The following is a 14,309-nucleotide window of genomic DNA, read 5'->3' on the forward strand; positions in this document are numbered from 1 at the left end:
CAACCTTCTGGATCCACACCAGTCTGGTTTCAAGGCAGGTCACTCCACAGAAACTGCCCTCCTTGCTGTCACTGAGCACACGGCAAAGCAGCCTCCCTCTCCTCTGTCATCATCCTTTTGGACCTGTCTGCTGCATTCGACACAGTGAATCATCAGATCCTCCTTCGCACTCTCCAAGAACTTGGAGTTTCAGGCTCTGCACTTTCCCTCCTCACCTCATACCTCAAAGACCGTACCTACAGGGTTACTTGGAGAGGGTCGGAGTCCGACCCTTGTCAATTAACTACAGGGGTCCCTCAGGGCTCTGTTGTTGGTCCCCTCCTCTTCTCCTTTTACACAAACTCGCTCGGATCAGTCATTAGCCCGCATGGTTTTTCATACCACTGCTACGCTGACGACACCCAATTCATTCTGTCCTTTCCCCACTCAGAGACCCAGGTCGTCGCACGCATCTCTGCTTGTCAAGTTGACATCTCTCAGTGGATGTCTGCTCACCACCTCATGTCAACCTTGACAAGACTGAACTGCTTTTCCTTCCGGGAAAAGATTGTCCCTCTCTTGACCTAACAATCAACATCGGCACCTCTGTTGTTTCCCCGACTCAGACTGCAAGGAATCTGGGTGTGATCCTAGATAACAACCTGTCCTTCACTGCAAACATCGCTGCTACAACCCGCTGCTGCAGATACACGCTTTACAACATCAGGAGGATACGTCCCCAGCTGACCCAGAAAGCGACGCAGGTTCTGGTCCAGACTGCTCGTCTGGTCTTCAACCTTCCTACATTCTCCCACACCACGCCGCTCCTCCTCTCCCTTCACTGGCTTCCGGTAACTGCTAGAATCCACTTCAAGACAATGGTACTTGCGTACCATGCTGCGAATGGATCTAGCCCTTCCTACATCCAGGACATGGTTAAACTGTACACCCCAGCACGTGCACTCCGCTCTGCATCGGCCAAACAGCTCGCTGCACCCTCACTGCGAGGGGGACCCACGTTCCCATCGGCAAAAACACGTGGGTTTGCTATCCTGGCTCCAAAATTGTGGAATGAGCTCCCCATTGAAATCAGGACAGCAGAAAGCTTACACACCTTCCGGCGCAGACTGAAAACTCATCTCTTTCGACTCCACTTTGAGCGATAGAATTACTAACAAAGCACTTATATACTAATAAAGGACTGGCTTATCTAAAGCCAGTTGAGTAGCACTTGAAATGTTTTGACTCTATGAAACCTGATGTACTTATATGATTCTGTTTTCTTCAAGTTTGTATTTTGTTGGTCGAACGCACTTATTGTAAGTCGCTTTGGATAAAAGCGTCAGCTAAATGCAATGTAATGTAATGTAATGACTGAACAGATAACCAGCTGAGGTGACTTTAATAAGCCCTGGTAAGGCTGTGTTCAGTGAGGGTATGTGGTTGATAATGGTTTGATGTCATCTTTCTAACAGGACAGGCTGCTGAACCTGAGCTTCCTGAGGCTGTTCAGAGCGGCCCGGCTCATCAAGCTGCTGAGACAGGGCTACACCATCCGCATCCTGCTCTGGACCTTTGTTCAGTCCTTCAAGGTGCTCATACACCTGCACTTTTACACACTCACATAAGGAAAAATACATAAGTAAAATACATTTCATCTCAAAGTGCAGGTCATCGTATGAAGGAGATAAGAACAGGGTTGGTGGCTGGGTCAAACAAACACAGGACATTTTCACTGTTCATGTCTCATGTGAAACCAAAAGTCAACATTGACTTATTTTTTAAGTTCTCTTTCTTTAGGAACACATTTGAGAATGCTTATTTGCTGTTTGGGAACATTGTTTTTAAGAGACAGGGTGGAGATATGTGTTTGTCAGGCCTATGTGTGTTTGTGAAATAATATTGGAGGGATAGTAAAGTCATTTGTCTTCTTTTACTGCACTGAAAAATTCCTGCCTGGAATGTGTAAATGTGTTCTTGTTTTCCTGTTTCATGTTTCCTTTCCCCCAGGCCCTGCCTTATGTTTGCCTTCTGATTTCTATGCTGTTCTTCATCTATGCCATCATTGGGATGCAGGTGGGTGATGCTGTGCTCGCGGAGGTCATGATATTCATGTTGTGGTTTACCATTCCTAATAAAAAAAAGGAAAACAGTACATATCCATTTCCCTCACTGTCTCTGCTGTAGGTGTTTGGCAACATTGCGATGAATGAGGACACAGCCATTAATCACCACAACAACTTCCGCACTTTTCTCCAAGCTCTCATGCTGCTGTTCAGGTATACAGTAACAAGCTTTATTATAATTTACGTATATATCACAAGCACTTTGGATGTTACACTTGTTACACTTATGGACAGTTTATGAAGACATTTACACTTGCACTTTCTTCAAAATACACTTTGTTAATAATCAACTATGTCAAATATGTACGACCGAGTATAAAGACTTTTACCCATATACAGTATGTATAATCATAATGAGATTATCACTACTGATTCACTCATAGGTAAGAACATTTTAATCTTGTGGCTTTAACGCAATGGCTAGTTGAAGCCAATTTGACAAAACTGACTGTCAAGATCTTGTGCAATAAACATGCGATGTGCAATATAAACACTTACAGTACCAGTCAAAAGTTTGGACACACCTTGAAATTCGAAGTTATTTATTTATTTTAAATGTTCCTTCATTGTAGATGTATACTTCAAAACTATAAAAGAACACATATGGAATTATATAGTAAACAAAAAAGTGTGAAAAAATCCAGAATATGATTTATATTTTGCTGGCTACTGCAGAATGCTGTGGTAGCCATGCTGGTTAAGTGTGCCTTGAGTCTTTAATAAATCACCAACAGTGTCACCAGAACGCGTCTCACAAAGACACGGAGGTTGGAACACATTTGGACCCATCAGACCAAGTGTTTCTCGGCCCAAACAATTCTCTTATTCTTTCTGTTCATCTTCAGTAGTGGATCTTTGCAGCGATTGGACCATGAAGGCCTGATTCACGCAGTCTCCTCTGAACAGTGGATGTTGAGATTATCTGCTACTTGAGCTCTGTGATCATTTATGTGGGCTCTAATCTGAGGTGCTTTAACTTGCAGTTTCTGAGGCTGCTAACTCTGATGTATTTATCCTCTGACTAACTAGTAACTCTGGCTCTTCCTTTCCCGGGGGGGTCCTCATGAGAGCCAGTCTCATCATAGCGTTCGATGGTTTTTGCGACTGCACTTGAGGATACATTCAAAGTTCTTGACATTTTCTGGATCGACTGGCCTTCATTTCTTAAAGTGATGATGGACGGTCGTTTCTCTTTTCTGAGTTGAGTCGTTCTTGCCATAATATGGATTACAGCAGTAGTCAAATAGGGCTTTCCACTGTGCACTAACCCTACCTCTGCACAACACAGCTGATGCTCTCAAACACATTCAGAAGGCAAGTCATTCCACAAATTGACTCTTGACAAGGCACACGTGTTAACTGAAAACCATTCCAGGAGACGACCTCATGAAGCTGACTGAGAGTAGCCAAGAGTGTGCAAAGCTGAACGGGGCTACTTTGAAGATTCTAAAATCAAAATCATATTCTGGATTTGTTGACACATTTTTGTTAACTAGATAATTCATTTCATAGTTTTGATGTCTTCAGTATCAATCTACAAAGTAGAACAAATTAAAATAGATAAAAAACTTTGAATTTGAAGGTGTGTCCAAACTTTTGACTGGTAGTGTATTTGCAATTATACTGGTGCTATAATCACTTTATGTGAAAAATATACACCTTTCATAAATGTCCTCAAACTTTTTCAAGGTCACAATACTTAATATGCTATTTATGTCACTTAGTTGTACTTAAATTGCTGCTACACATTTTGTAGCCATGGTTGTGTACTTGTTTGGCTGTGTGACTATTAAAATAATTGCGATTCTGATTCTGAATTTGAACTACTTCTCATTCTACATTATAATGTCTGTTTAATATCCGTGGAGCTGTAGCTGATAAAAAATGCTGCCAGCCATGTATTTCTCTGTCTCTCTCTCTGCCTCTGTTCTATCAGGAGTGCAACTGGTGAGGCCTGGCACGAGATCATGTTGTCATGTCTGAGTCACCGAGTCTGTGACGAGCGATCCGGCTCCCAGGGGAAAGAGTGCGGCAGTGATTTTTCTTACTTCTACTTTGTCTCCTTCATCTTTCTCTGCTCCTTCCTGGTTAGTCTGAAGTCTGCCAGAGCATTACATTCAGATGTGACATGTTGGCTTTGCAGGAAGCTCACATTGATCTCATCCCTAGGTCAATAAATCTACTTAGGTTTTAAACCTGATTCTGATTCTTCAAGAACTAGCGTGATGACAAAGTTGATTGCTTATTTATTCAGTTCATTCAGTTTCTGTTAAAGTGACATATCTGTATCAGAATCCCTTCTTTGGAGCCGTTCCTCTTTATTGATGCCGTTTATATACTGACAGAGCAGGGTGGTTGTTGTCTTTAGTCACTTACACACAAAACATGAGGAAATTGTTGAAATATACTGCTAGTTTCAGCACCTGGTCGAACACAGGAGTAACTGTGCTTTATGTTTTGCAGATGCTGAACCTGTTCGTGGCTGTGATAATGGATAACTTTGAGTACCTAACCAGAGATTCCTCCATCCTGGGGCCTCATCACCTCGATGAGTTCATCCAGGTGTGGGCCGAGTACGACCCGGCTGCATGGTATGTTCACGCCTCCCTCTCGTCCCCCGAGAGTAGCATACAAAGTAGAGTGGGGGGAACAGATACCCTAACTTTACTACTATCTTTCCCCTTTGTTACCAAGGTTACTAAATGCGGCCTTGTGCAGAAGCCTTGTTCCTATAGCTTGTTGTATGCAGTCAGCCCAATGATTATTGATTTACTGCTGTCTTGAACGTTTGTTTATTTATGTGCTTGTTCTTCTCCACAGCGGACGGATTTCCTATAAGGATATGTACAATTTGTTACGAATTATCTCACCCCCCCTTGGCTTAGGGAAGAACTGCCCTAATAGGGTAGCATACAAGGTTTGCAAATACCTGACATTTCCGTCACTAGGGTGCTTTGTGTACTTCTATGCCAAGAGACTTTAAACTGAATGGCTGTGCACCAATGAAATCGCCTTTACACGAGCACCCGCCACTTCAAACTGACTGGCTTTGGTTGATGATGCCGGAGTGGAAACAAAGCTTTCAAAGCCACAGCAAAGTTATACAACACACACATTTTACAAATGTTTCACTAGTTTCAGGACATGTGTATACAACGTGTAAAACATCGAGGCATATTTGTAATATGAAAAAAGACTTGACTCAATCTTAAAAAATATGAATAAGGTCCAAAGCCTGATGAAGGATTTAATATTTTGATGGAGACGTCTCTGCCTCAGACCTATCTTGTGCTGGCATTGAAACCTTTGTCTCCGTGCACCCTGGTTCCAGTGGAATGTCTGCTGGCATGCTGAGGCAGACATCCCGTTACAATGCTGTCATTCCTCTTCCCTCCCATCAGCATTCTGTGTGTTGGATAAACCCATCCTCCCTTCTTCTCTCCCCCCTCCCCTTTCCCACCAAACTCAGTCTTTACCACTCCATGTTTCCTGTCAGGGATCCTGAGCTCCACAGCGATGTATCCCTGTGCCCCGCCACCGCGGCCGAGGATGACATCCACCTTCCATCTCACCCTAGGAAATCTACTAACACAGATTTCTGTTTCTCCTTTCCATTATTCTTCCGTTCTTTTGTTCTTCTTCCTTTGTTCCTCACCTCCTTCTCTAACTCCCCATCCTTCTCTGTTTGCGTTTTGTTTTGTTTATTTCTGATTTCCTACCCTGTCAAGTGGCCGTATCAAGTACCTCGATATGTATCAGATGCTGCTCCACATGTCCCCGCCGTTAGGTTTGGGAAAGAAATGTCTGCCAAGAGTCACCTACAAGGTAGACCCTCACCCTCCTCCACCTTCTCTCCTGTGCTCCACAGTCTTTCTCTCATTGGCGTGAACTCAAGCCAATGAGAACGTCTGTGCTCTGTAGTGTTCCCTCCTCTCTTCACTTTGTTTTGCTAGTGTGCTGATCTTTTTGGTGTAAGGCCCTACCTCATCTTTACTGTCTGTACTCTTTATTTCTCTCCTAAGACCCATCTCCAATGATAACAGAGCTTAAAGAGCCTGTGACACAGGTTTCACCCATCATCCAAACCCATCAATTTTAGTAAATATTGTCCCCTTGAAACCGTTACTGAACTGATTTGGGATATTTGTACTTTGATAACCATTAATCTCCCCTTCAATGTTGACCATATTCTGGATCTTCTCGGGGATTCTTCAAATCCCACCAAATTATGTGTGACGTCATTGCGGGCCAAGAGCGGGGGATGGGGAGTGGGGGATGTGCTAGTGACTTATCCGACCGGCCCACTTCGGTACCGGCCCATCAGGATTCGTCCCGATGGGCAGTCCGCCACTGCACCCAGCCCAGCCCACGTAAACTGTCAACGGGGGGAGCCTCGCTGCGATGAAACGGTGGACCTAGTGTCCCGATCGGAATGGGAATAATAATAATAATAATAATAATCATCATCTGTGCATTTTATCCATTAATTTCACCAACATTGTGGTAAAAAAACCACACGTTTAATCCACGTTGGTGTACTACAACTACAAAAAGCAGTTGTTTTTTCATCAGGAAATGCAGACCGACTCAAACAAACAATTTTTAATCATCATCCTCACGATCATTTAATGTATCATATGTTCGCCGAATTGACATGAAAGCACTAATAAATGTAGTTTCATCCACTTGAGTTTACAACTAAAAAAATAATCGATTTGTTTTTATATCACATCCGACGGGAGGAAATTCAGCAGCTCTCACTACCGATTTTTAATCCTAATGTAATCATCATCTTCACCACGATCATTTATGTTTATGTTCGCCGAATTGACATGAAAGCACTGACACATATGAATATACTGTAGTCAACTTCATTAAAACGTTATTAACGAGCCTAAACTCAGTAATTCACCATTTCTACGCATGACAACACACTTTGTCCGTGTTTGGCTCTCTCGCCCACAGTGAAGCGTTCCCGCATTGACGTCACTTCAGGCTTCCCCCAAAACTTCAAAATGAGTCGAAGAAATTTCCCCGCGATGTTCGAAATTATTGATATTTATCGGAACGGTATCGCACCTTCTTTTTTAAACTGACGGTTCGAGATTACCAGTAGCCCAATATTTCATTGCACAACAGTTGTTGGGATGCTGTCACAGGCTCTTTAAGACGCAGTTATTTTAATCAACATACCTATACTTAATTATGCAGGATTCTTTCTCCCTTTTGTTGTAATATTATTATTTCCTTTGAATGGTATACCCCGGTTTGACTCTGTGGAGCAGTGGGTGTGTGTGTGTGTGTGTGTGTGTGTGTGTTACTGTGAGGCTGTGTGTGTGCGTGAGCTCTTGTAGGTTAGTGTTTGTGTAGCTTCTGTTGCTTTTCTGTGGGAGTAATACTATGTGCTTCTCACTTTATGATTCTGTCTTTGCTGCCCATCCCCTTTTTCTCTCATCTCATCTCAGTCTATCCACTGTTGGAAATATTTGTGTGTGTGTTTTTCTGTGCGTGTGTATTTATTTTAAGATAAATATTGATTAGGATGGCATTTCCACCTGATAAAGCAGTTGGTGGGATCTGTATCTGGATGGCTTATGCAGAAGGGCCAAACACTATAATTTGTCAAATATCCACTTGAGTCTGGCTCGAATAAGGAGCAATCTCCATCAACCCCTTATGTGCCCAGATCCCATTAGAACTTTAGAGACAATTAGTTTTTTTTCGATCAGGTTGGAGTTGCTGGAGCCCCCTCTTTATACTTGAGTTTGAGTTGAGTTGAATTGAGTTTTACAACCAGACTTTCATTCAAGTCAAAACAATAACAGACGACTTTGATGGCACAGTGAGGAGCATGGGATTATGGGAATATTTATTTGCTTTTCCTGGTCAGGATTCCTTCAGTGTTCCTTGCCCCACACTTGTCAGTTTCACGTTTAATATCACTCTTTCTGTCTGATGACTCAAATCCTGTATGTGTATCCAACAATTGTGGCTTAAAACTTCTGGCAGACAACTACAACGCTGCATGCGGGGGTGTGACGCCACACAGGCACCCAGATTAAATGCAATATTGATTCATGTTAGAGAATTATCTAGGTTTTAAAAATGGTAGTAAACATTAAGTGTAATATATTAACAACTCAATAGAATATAACCGGTCTAGTAGTTTTGACCCTCTTAAACTGTAAATGAAACAAACTTCCACATGTTTTGTTGAAATCTGCCATGTTGATTGACAGTGCACCAGCTGATAATGCATGTTGATCTTCTTGACCCCATTTTTGTATATCTTCTATGAGGCTTTAAAAATGATTGATATTTAAATCAAATATAGCTTCTCAATTGCTTTAAATGTTAAACACCTGCAGCATAGGACATTACTAACTGTTCTCCTGTCTGTATAATTGATTGTGCAGCATGTAGTTGTTTGTGCGTTTAGGTGAATGACGCATATTTGCATGTGTGTATGTGTGTGTGTGTGTGTGTGTGTGTGTGTGTGTGTGTGTGTGTGTGTGTGTGTGTGTGTGTGTGTGTGTGTGTGTGTGTGTGTGTGTGTGTGTGTGTGTGTGTGTGTGTGTGTGTGTGTGTGTGTGTGTGTGTGTGTGTGTGTGTGTGTGTGTGTGTGTGTGTGTGTGTGTGTGTGTGTGTGTGTGTGTGTGTGTGTGTGTGTGTGTGTGTGTGTGTGTGTGTGTGTGTGTGTGTGTGTGTGTGTGTGTGTGTGTGTGTGTGTGTATGCTTCTCAGCTCTCCACCCCATCTCTTTCTGACTATGGTCTGTCTTACTCTCTGCACTGCCACTGATAGCACATGTAGGTGAATGCTTTTTGTGTCCAGGGGAGCTCAACTCAAACACAAACAATCCAATAGCATTGTGTATGCATCTTGTGGGGGCCTAAGTCCTATACGAACAAAGTATTGCGTCTAAGGCTGCCCAGGCTTGGTGGAATACACACTCTTTATGTAGCATACATACAGTACAATAGAGCATACTCAACCATCTCAACACCAAGTTGATGACTGCTAGAATAGCAACCAGAGTCGAGCTCCTGCGACTGTCCAGGCAACTTCATGGTTATGCGTTACATGCCTACTCTCACCTTTATTTCGGTCAATATCAGTCTTGCACCAGTGCACTTTGACTTGCAGCGTAGTGCATACTGTAGCAAATAGCAGTGAATGTGAATGTCTAGTTTGTCACCTCTGTACGTTCTTGTAGAGAAGGCCGTCTCAGGTGTGCTGTCTCAGTAACGTTTCATCTATTGCCAATCTTGTACACATAATAACAAAATTTAGCAAGTCACCTTTAAGGTACTTTATGCTAACAGAGTGAATCCATGGCGGGTATTGAAGGGCAGCAGCACATAGACTGCTTTCTCTGGGTGAGCTGTATGTTCTGCTGGGGCTGTCTGCTATCACTCAGTCATCTAAAGTCTCTCTGTCACAACTCGTCTCCTCTCCTCAGCGCCTTGTAAAAATGAACATGCCCATCGCCGAGGACAACAGCGTCCACTTCACCTCCACCCTGATGGCCCTCATCCGCACTGCCCTGGAGATCAAACTGGCCTCAGGTTAGAAAACCACACTATCATGTGGCTCGAATAGAGAATTGTATGACATCCTCTATGGTTTCCACTCGAGATAAGACATAATATGGATAATGTTAACCTTGCATCCCTCTGACCTTTGGTTTGAGAAAAAAAAAATATTGTTTCCATGCCATCACAGAAAATACAGGGCAGTCTAACAAGTCTGAACACACAAAGCATTTTCTGCTGACTTCTGTTGGTGCCTTTCCATTCATCTGTTTAAATGCACAAAATCCAGAACTGCACTTGAAACATTACATCTATTAATTAAGCAGATGTCACATACCTGTATTAGGTTAGGGTTAGGGCAATAATATTATTATTGCTTGTGGTGTGGAAATAAGTAAATGTGACCTCCATTTGCACACATTGGAAGGCTGCGTGTTCCTGAGCATATCTGGGTCTTGTTTCCTGCCTTCACTGCATCTATCTGCACTTCTGATGGAGATGTCTAATTTCAGATCTCAGGAATGCATTAAGTGCTTTCCATGCTCTGTTTCTTAAATGTACACTGAACAAAAATATAAACGCAACACTTTTGTTTTTGCTCCCATTTTTCATGAGATGAACTCAAAGATCTAAAACATTTTCTATATACACAAAATAACCATTTCTCTCAAATATTGTTTACAAATCTGAAAAAATGTGTGATAGTGAGCGCTTATCCTTTGCCGAGATAATCCATCCCACCTCACAGGTGTGGCATATCAAGATGCGGATTAAACAGCATGATTATTGCACAGGTGTGCCTTAGGCTGGTCACAATAAAAGGCCACTCTGAAACTTGCATTTTTGCTTTATTGGGGGGGTCTGGGGGGTCCGAAAACCAGTCAGTATCTGGTGTGAGGGGTAGGGTTAGGGTTAGGGTAATGTTGTGAATCCAGTGGCCCATGGTGGTGGTGGGGTTATGGTATGGGCAGGTGTATGTTATGGACGACGAACACAGGCCACTCAATTCACAACTTTATCCTAACCCTAACCCTAACCCTACCCCTCACACCAGATACTGACTGGTTTTTGGATCCCCCAGACCCCCCCAATAAAGCAAAAAATGCACATTTCAGAGTGGCCTTTTATTGTGGCCAGCCTAAGGCACACCTGTACAATAATCATCATGTCTAATCAGCATCTTGACATGCCACAGCTGTGAGGTGGGATGGATTATCTCGGCAAAGGAGAAGTGCTCACTATCACAGATTTTTTCAGATTTGTGAACAATATTTGAGAGAAATGGTTCTTTTGTGTCTATATGCTTTAGATCTTTGAGTTCATCTCATGAAAAATGGGAGCAAAAACAAAAGTGTTGCATTTATATTTTTGTTCAGTGTAGTTGGAAGATGATTATTTTTACTATCTCTCCTTCACTCCCTTTTTTATTATAACACTTTATACGGTGCTGTGGCCGGCAGTTGATCTATGTGTTTTAATTAAAAGGTTAAAAGTGTGTCTCTGTGTATCTCCAGGCATGGTAGCCCAGCGACTCTCTGACGCTGAGTTAAAGAAGGAGCTGTCCACAGTGTGGCCCAGCCTCTCTCAGAAGACCATGGATCTGCTGGTGACCCCACACACAGGTAAGGCTCTCACCAACATCACATTCTGAACCCTCAGACACTCTCCTGGTTCCAACCTGAAGGCAGTGATCTGGTGGGAGACACATTGTTTCAAATATAGGCTAAAGTCCGTTTTTAATAAAAGTAACAAAATGTGTAATTGTATTTTTACTATGATATGTTTTATAGATGTTAGTGTGTAAGTGTGTATGCCTGTAGACACAACTTACTCTGCTGTTTTGCATCCACCTTTTGGTAAGAAGTTTTCTCCACCAAACTCACACACAGATCCATTTCCCTACAATTCTGTCAATGCGTTGTTTCCCCTAAAAATTTGAATTGCTTTCTGTGAATTAATCAAACCACTCACTGTACAGAGTAATACTTTCCTTTATCTTATTTAAACCACTAGGGAGAGCACAGGGTAAATACAAATGAATTGTGGAGTAAGGAATGACTCATTTTCTCTCTCATTTTGATTCTTTAGTCCTCTCCTGTTCTCCTCTCCTGTTAGAGTCGGGAGGGCTGATAATTTATTCCGGCAAATTACTCAGACCTACTAATTGACCTAACCGAAGTTATTGAGTCTATGTGTACTGCTTGGCTCAGATCCACCAACGTCAGCAAGATCTCACCTCTATTAACTCCTGAAGAACCAGGTTCAATTAACTGCTTTTTCAATTCAGACAACTCTCTTAAATCTGTTTAAGCGATCCCGAAGGATTTTGATATCAGTAAATGAGGTGTGGCCCTACCTAAGTGTGAGTATGGCAGTGCAATCTTACCTTTTAAGCAGAAGAGGAGAGCGCAGATGTCTTTTAAGTTGTCCCAAACCAAAAGGTGGGATCAGTTTATTTGAAGAAAAATGGTCCAAACGTATACAGGGTTTTTACCTTCTCTCGTTACAACATTATAATCATACTAGACATATCATGCTGTGATCATGTTCTAATATGCAACCCTAAATCACAGTTTTACATGTATTAGACTAAATTGTGACTTCAACTGCATTCAGTTGTGATATTTAAATCTCCCGATAGAATTTAGAGGCATTTCCTCATAAATGACCGGTGATAATAAAAAGCACATTCAAACTTTCATTCACCAAATCAATTCACATCAATTCCATACCTATATTCTGACAGATGGCGGGTACTAACATTCACAAACACATATCTATATTCCGCATGAATTCGGAGGAAGATCCTCTCAGGTACTAATACTCACAAACACATATTAATTCATTCCACTCATTCAACCCAGAAATCCGAGAGATATTTACCAAGTTTGAGAGAACCTTACCGAGAGCAAAAACCCAGCTCTCCAGGGAGAGAGCTTTACCGGGAGAGAGTATACCAGGGGAACCCCCCCCTCTCTCTTCTTTATCACTAAGTCAGGAGCCCCCCTCCTTATGCACCGCTGTAAGGAAAGAGGGAAGAAACAGCCTCCTCTCTTATCAGTGACACCCATAAACCATTATAGGCCTTACACTCAACTTAACAAATCACTTTGTTTATACTGTAAATATAGAAAAGCATAAAATATGAAGCATTTTCATTTTGGGTTGTACAAGAATATAATTGATTATATTTGATTATAACTAACTTTCGTTTTAATTATTCAACCTAATATGGAGATCTCAGCACTCCTCTCCTCTCCTGTTCTCCTCTCCTCTCCCTCCTACCTTCTCCCCTCTACATGTCTCTCACATCATTTCCTCTCTTCTCCTCCTCAGCCAATGAGCTGACGGTGGGGAAGGTGTATGCGGCCCTGATGATCTTTGACTACTACAAGCAGAACCGAGCGCTGCGGCTGCGGCTGCAGCAGCAACAGGGCGCTTCAGGCTCCCAGGTAAAACACACACATGCCTACATACTCACACACACACACACACACACACACACACACACACACACACACACACGCGTGCACTGAAGCAAACGCATTGGAAGGACTGGTGCAAATCTATATGCATGAGCCCTATATATATATTCATGTTGCACTGCTGGAGGAGCCTTGGACTTCAGTTTTTCATTGCCATATCTACACTGTAGCTGACAATAAAGCCTTGGATCTGGAAATGATGCATTCACTGATACACACTCTGTATGCCTGCATGCATACACACACTTAAATAATTAGCTTGAGCTGCATCTTTTTAGTGTGCTCTTTCAATTTAGTGGGAAACATGACCTTATCTGTATATAGTCTAGTTGCCAGCATAGTGAAGCTGGAAATGTTGAGTACCCCAACGTTTTATGATAGATGTATAGTACAGGTCTCCAGCACATAGAAACTCCCGCATGATAATCTGCATGTGTTGGGCAATTTGCACAATCAGCATACATTGCATTAATTAGCATTAATGGTATTATGGCCTATGTAAATATAAATGGTTTGACCTTTTTGGAAACATTTTGAGTGGTTTTGGGGGTTATTGAAGATGCTGAATCAATTTCTGACAGGATAAAAAATTGCTGTTTTAACCAGAAAGTGGCCATATGTGTACTGATTTTGACCATGAGCAGTGTTGCGACCATTGGATATAGAGAGCAGAAGATGAAAAACATGTGGACTGTGTCTACTGTGGACAATTCCTTTTCAAATAAATAAGCAATCTGTCCAATCCAAATGATCCAGATGCCCCTCAAACTTCCCAAAATGTATCAAAATCAGCCCACCAAGAGTATAAATATGGTCACCTTTTGGTTACAACTGAAATATTTTATCGTTGTTGGGGCCCGTACTTTACATTTCTATGATCAAACCTTGGGATGCTCAACATTTCTGGGTTCACTATTGAACGCTATGAGCTCGCAACTACTGTAGACTAAACGCTCATAATTATTTTAAGAATAAAGCACTTTTGTAATTAATATTTAAAAAAATATTAATTACAAGTAAATATTAATTACAAGTAAAATTACAAGTAAAGTCAATGCAGAGACGCGGACAGACGCGAATTCGCTCCGAATCACGCGATTGAGGCGATTGAACGGTGCTGGGTCAAACGCGAGAGTTCAATTTTTTCAACTGGAGCGTCAAATTCACGTGACGCGTTCTCGCGGA

General features: G+C 42.1%; 1 protein-coding gene across 1 annotated transcript in view; it reads left to right on the forward strand.

The window, feature by feature from the left end:
- LOC117463543 (voltage-dependent N-type calcium channel subunit alpha-1B-like) overlaps nucleotides 1-14,309 on the forward strand; it is a 186,054-nt gene that overhangs the window by 109,707 nt on the left and 62,038 nt on the right. Inside the window, 9 exon segments of the mRNA XM_071206520.1 lie at nucleotides 1,455-1,571; nucleotides 1,990-2,055; nucleotides 2,167-2,258; nucleotides 4,042-4,192; nucleotides 4,569-4,696; nucleotides 5,834-5,930; nucleotides 9,567-9,672; nucleotides 11,154-11,261; nucleotides 12,976-13,091. Of these exon segments, the coding sequence (XP_071062621.1) occupies nucleotides 1,455-1,571; nucleotides 1,990-2,055; nucleotides 2,167-2,258; nucleotides 4,042-4,192; nucleotides 4,569-4,696; nucleotides 5,834-5,930; nucleotides 9,567-9,672; nucleotides 11,154-11,261; nucleotides 12,976-13,091 (981 nt within the window).

This window comes from Pseudochaenichthys georgianus, chromosome 18 (genome assembly GCF_902827115.2).
Source record: "Pseudochaenichthys georgianus chromosome 18, fPseGeo1.2, whole genome shotgun sequence".
In the NCBI taxonomy this organism is placed as follows: domain Eukaryota; kingdom Metazoa; phylum Chordata; class Actinopteri; order Perciformes; family Channichthyidae; genus Pseudochaenichthys; species Pseudochaenichthys georgianus.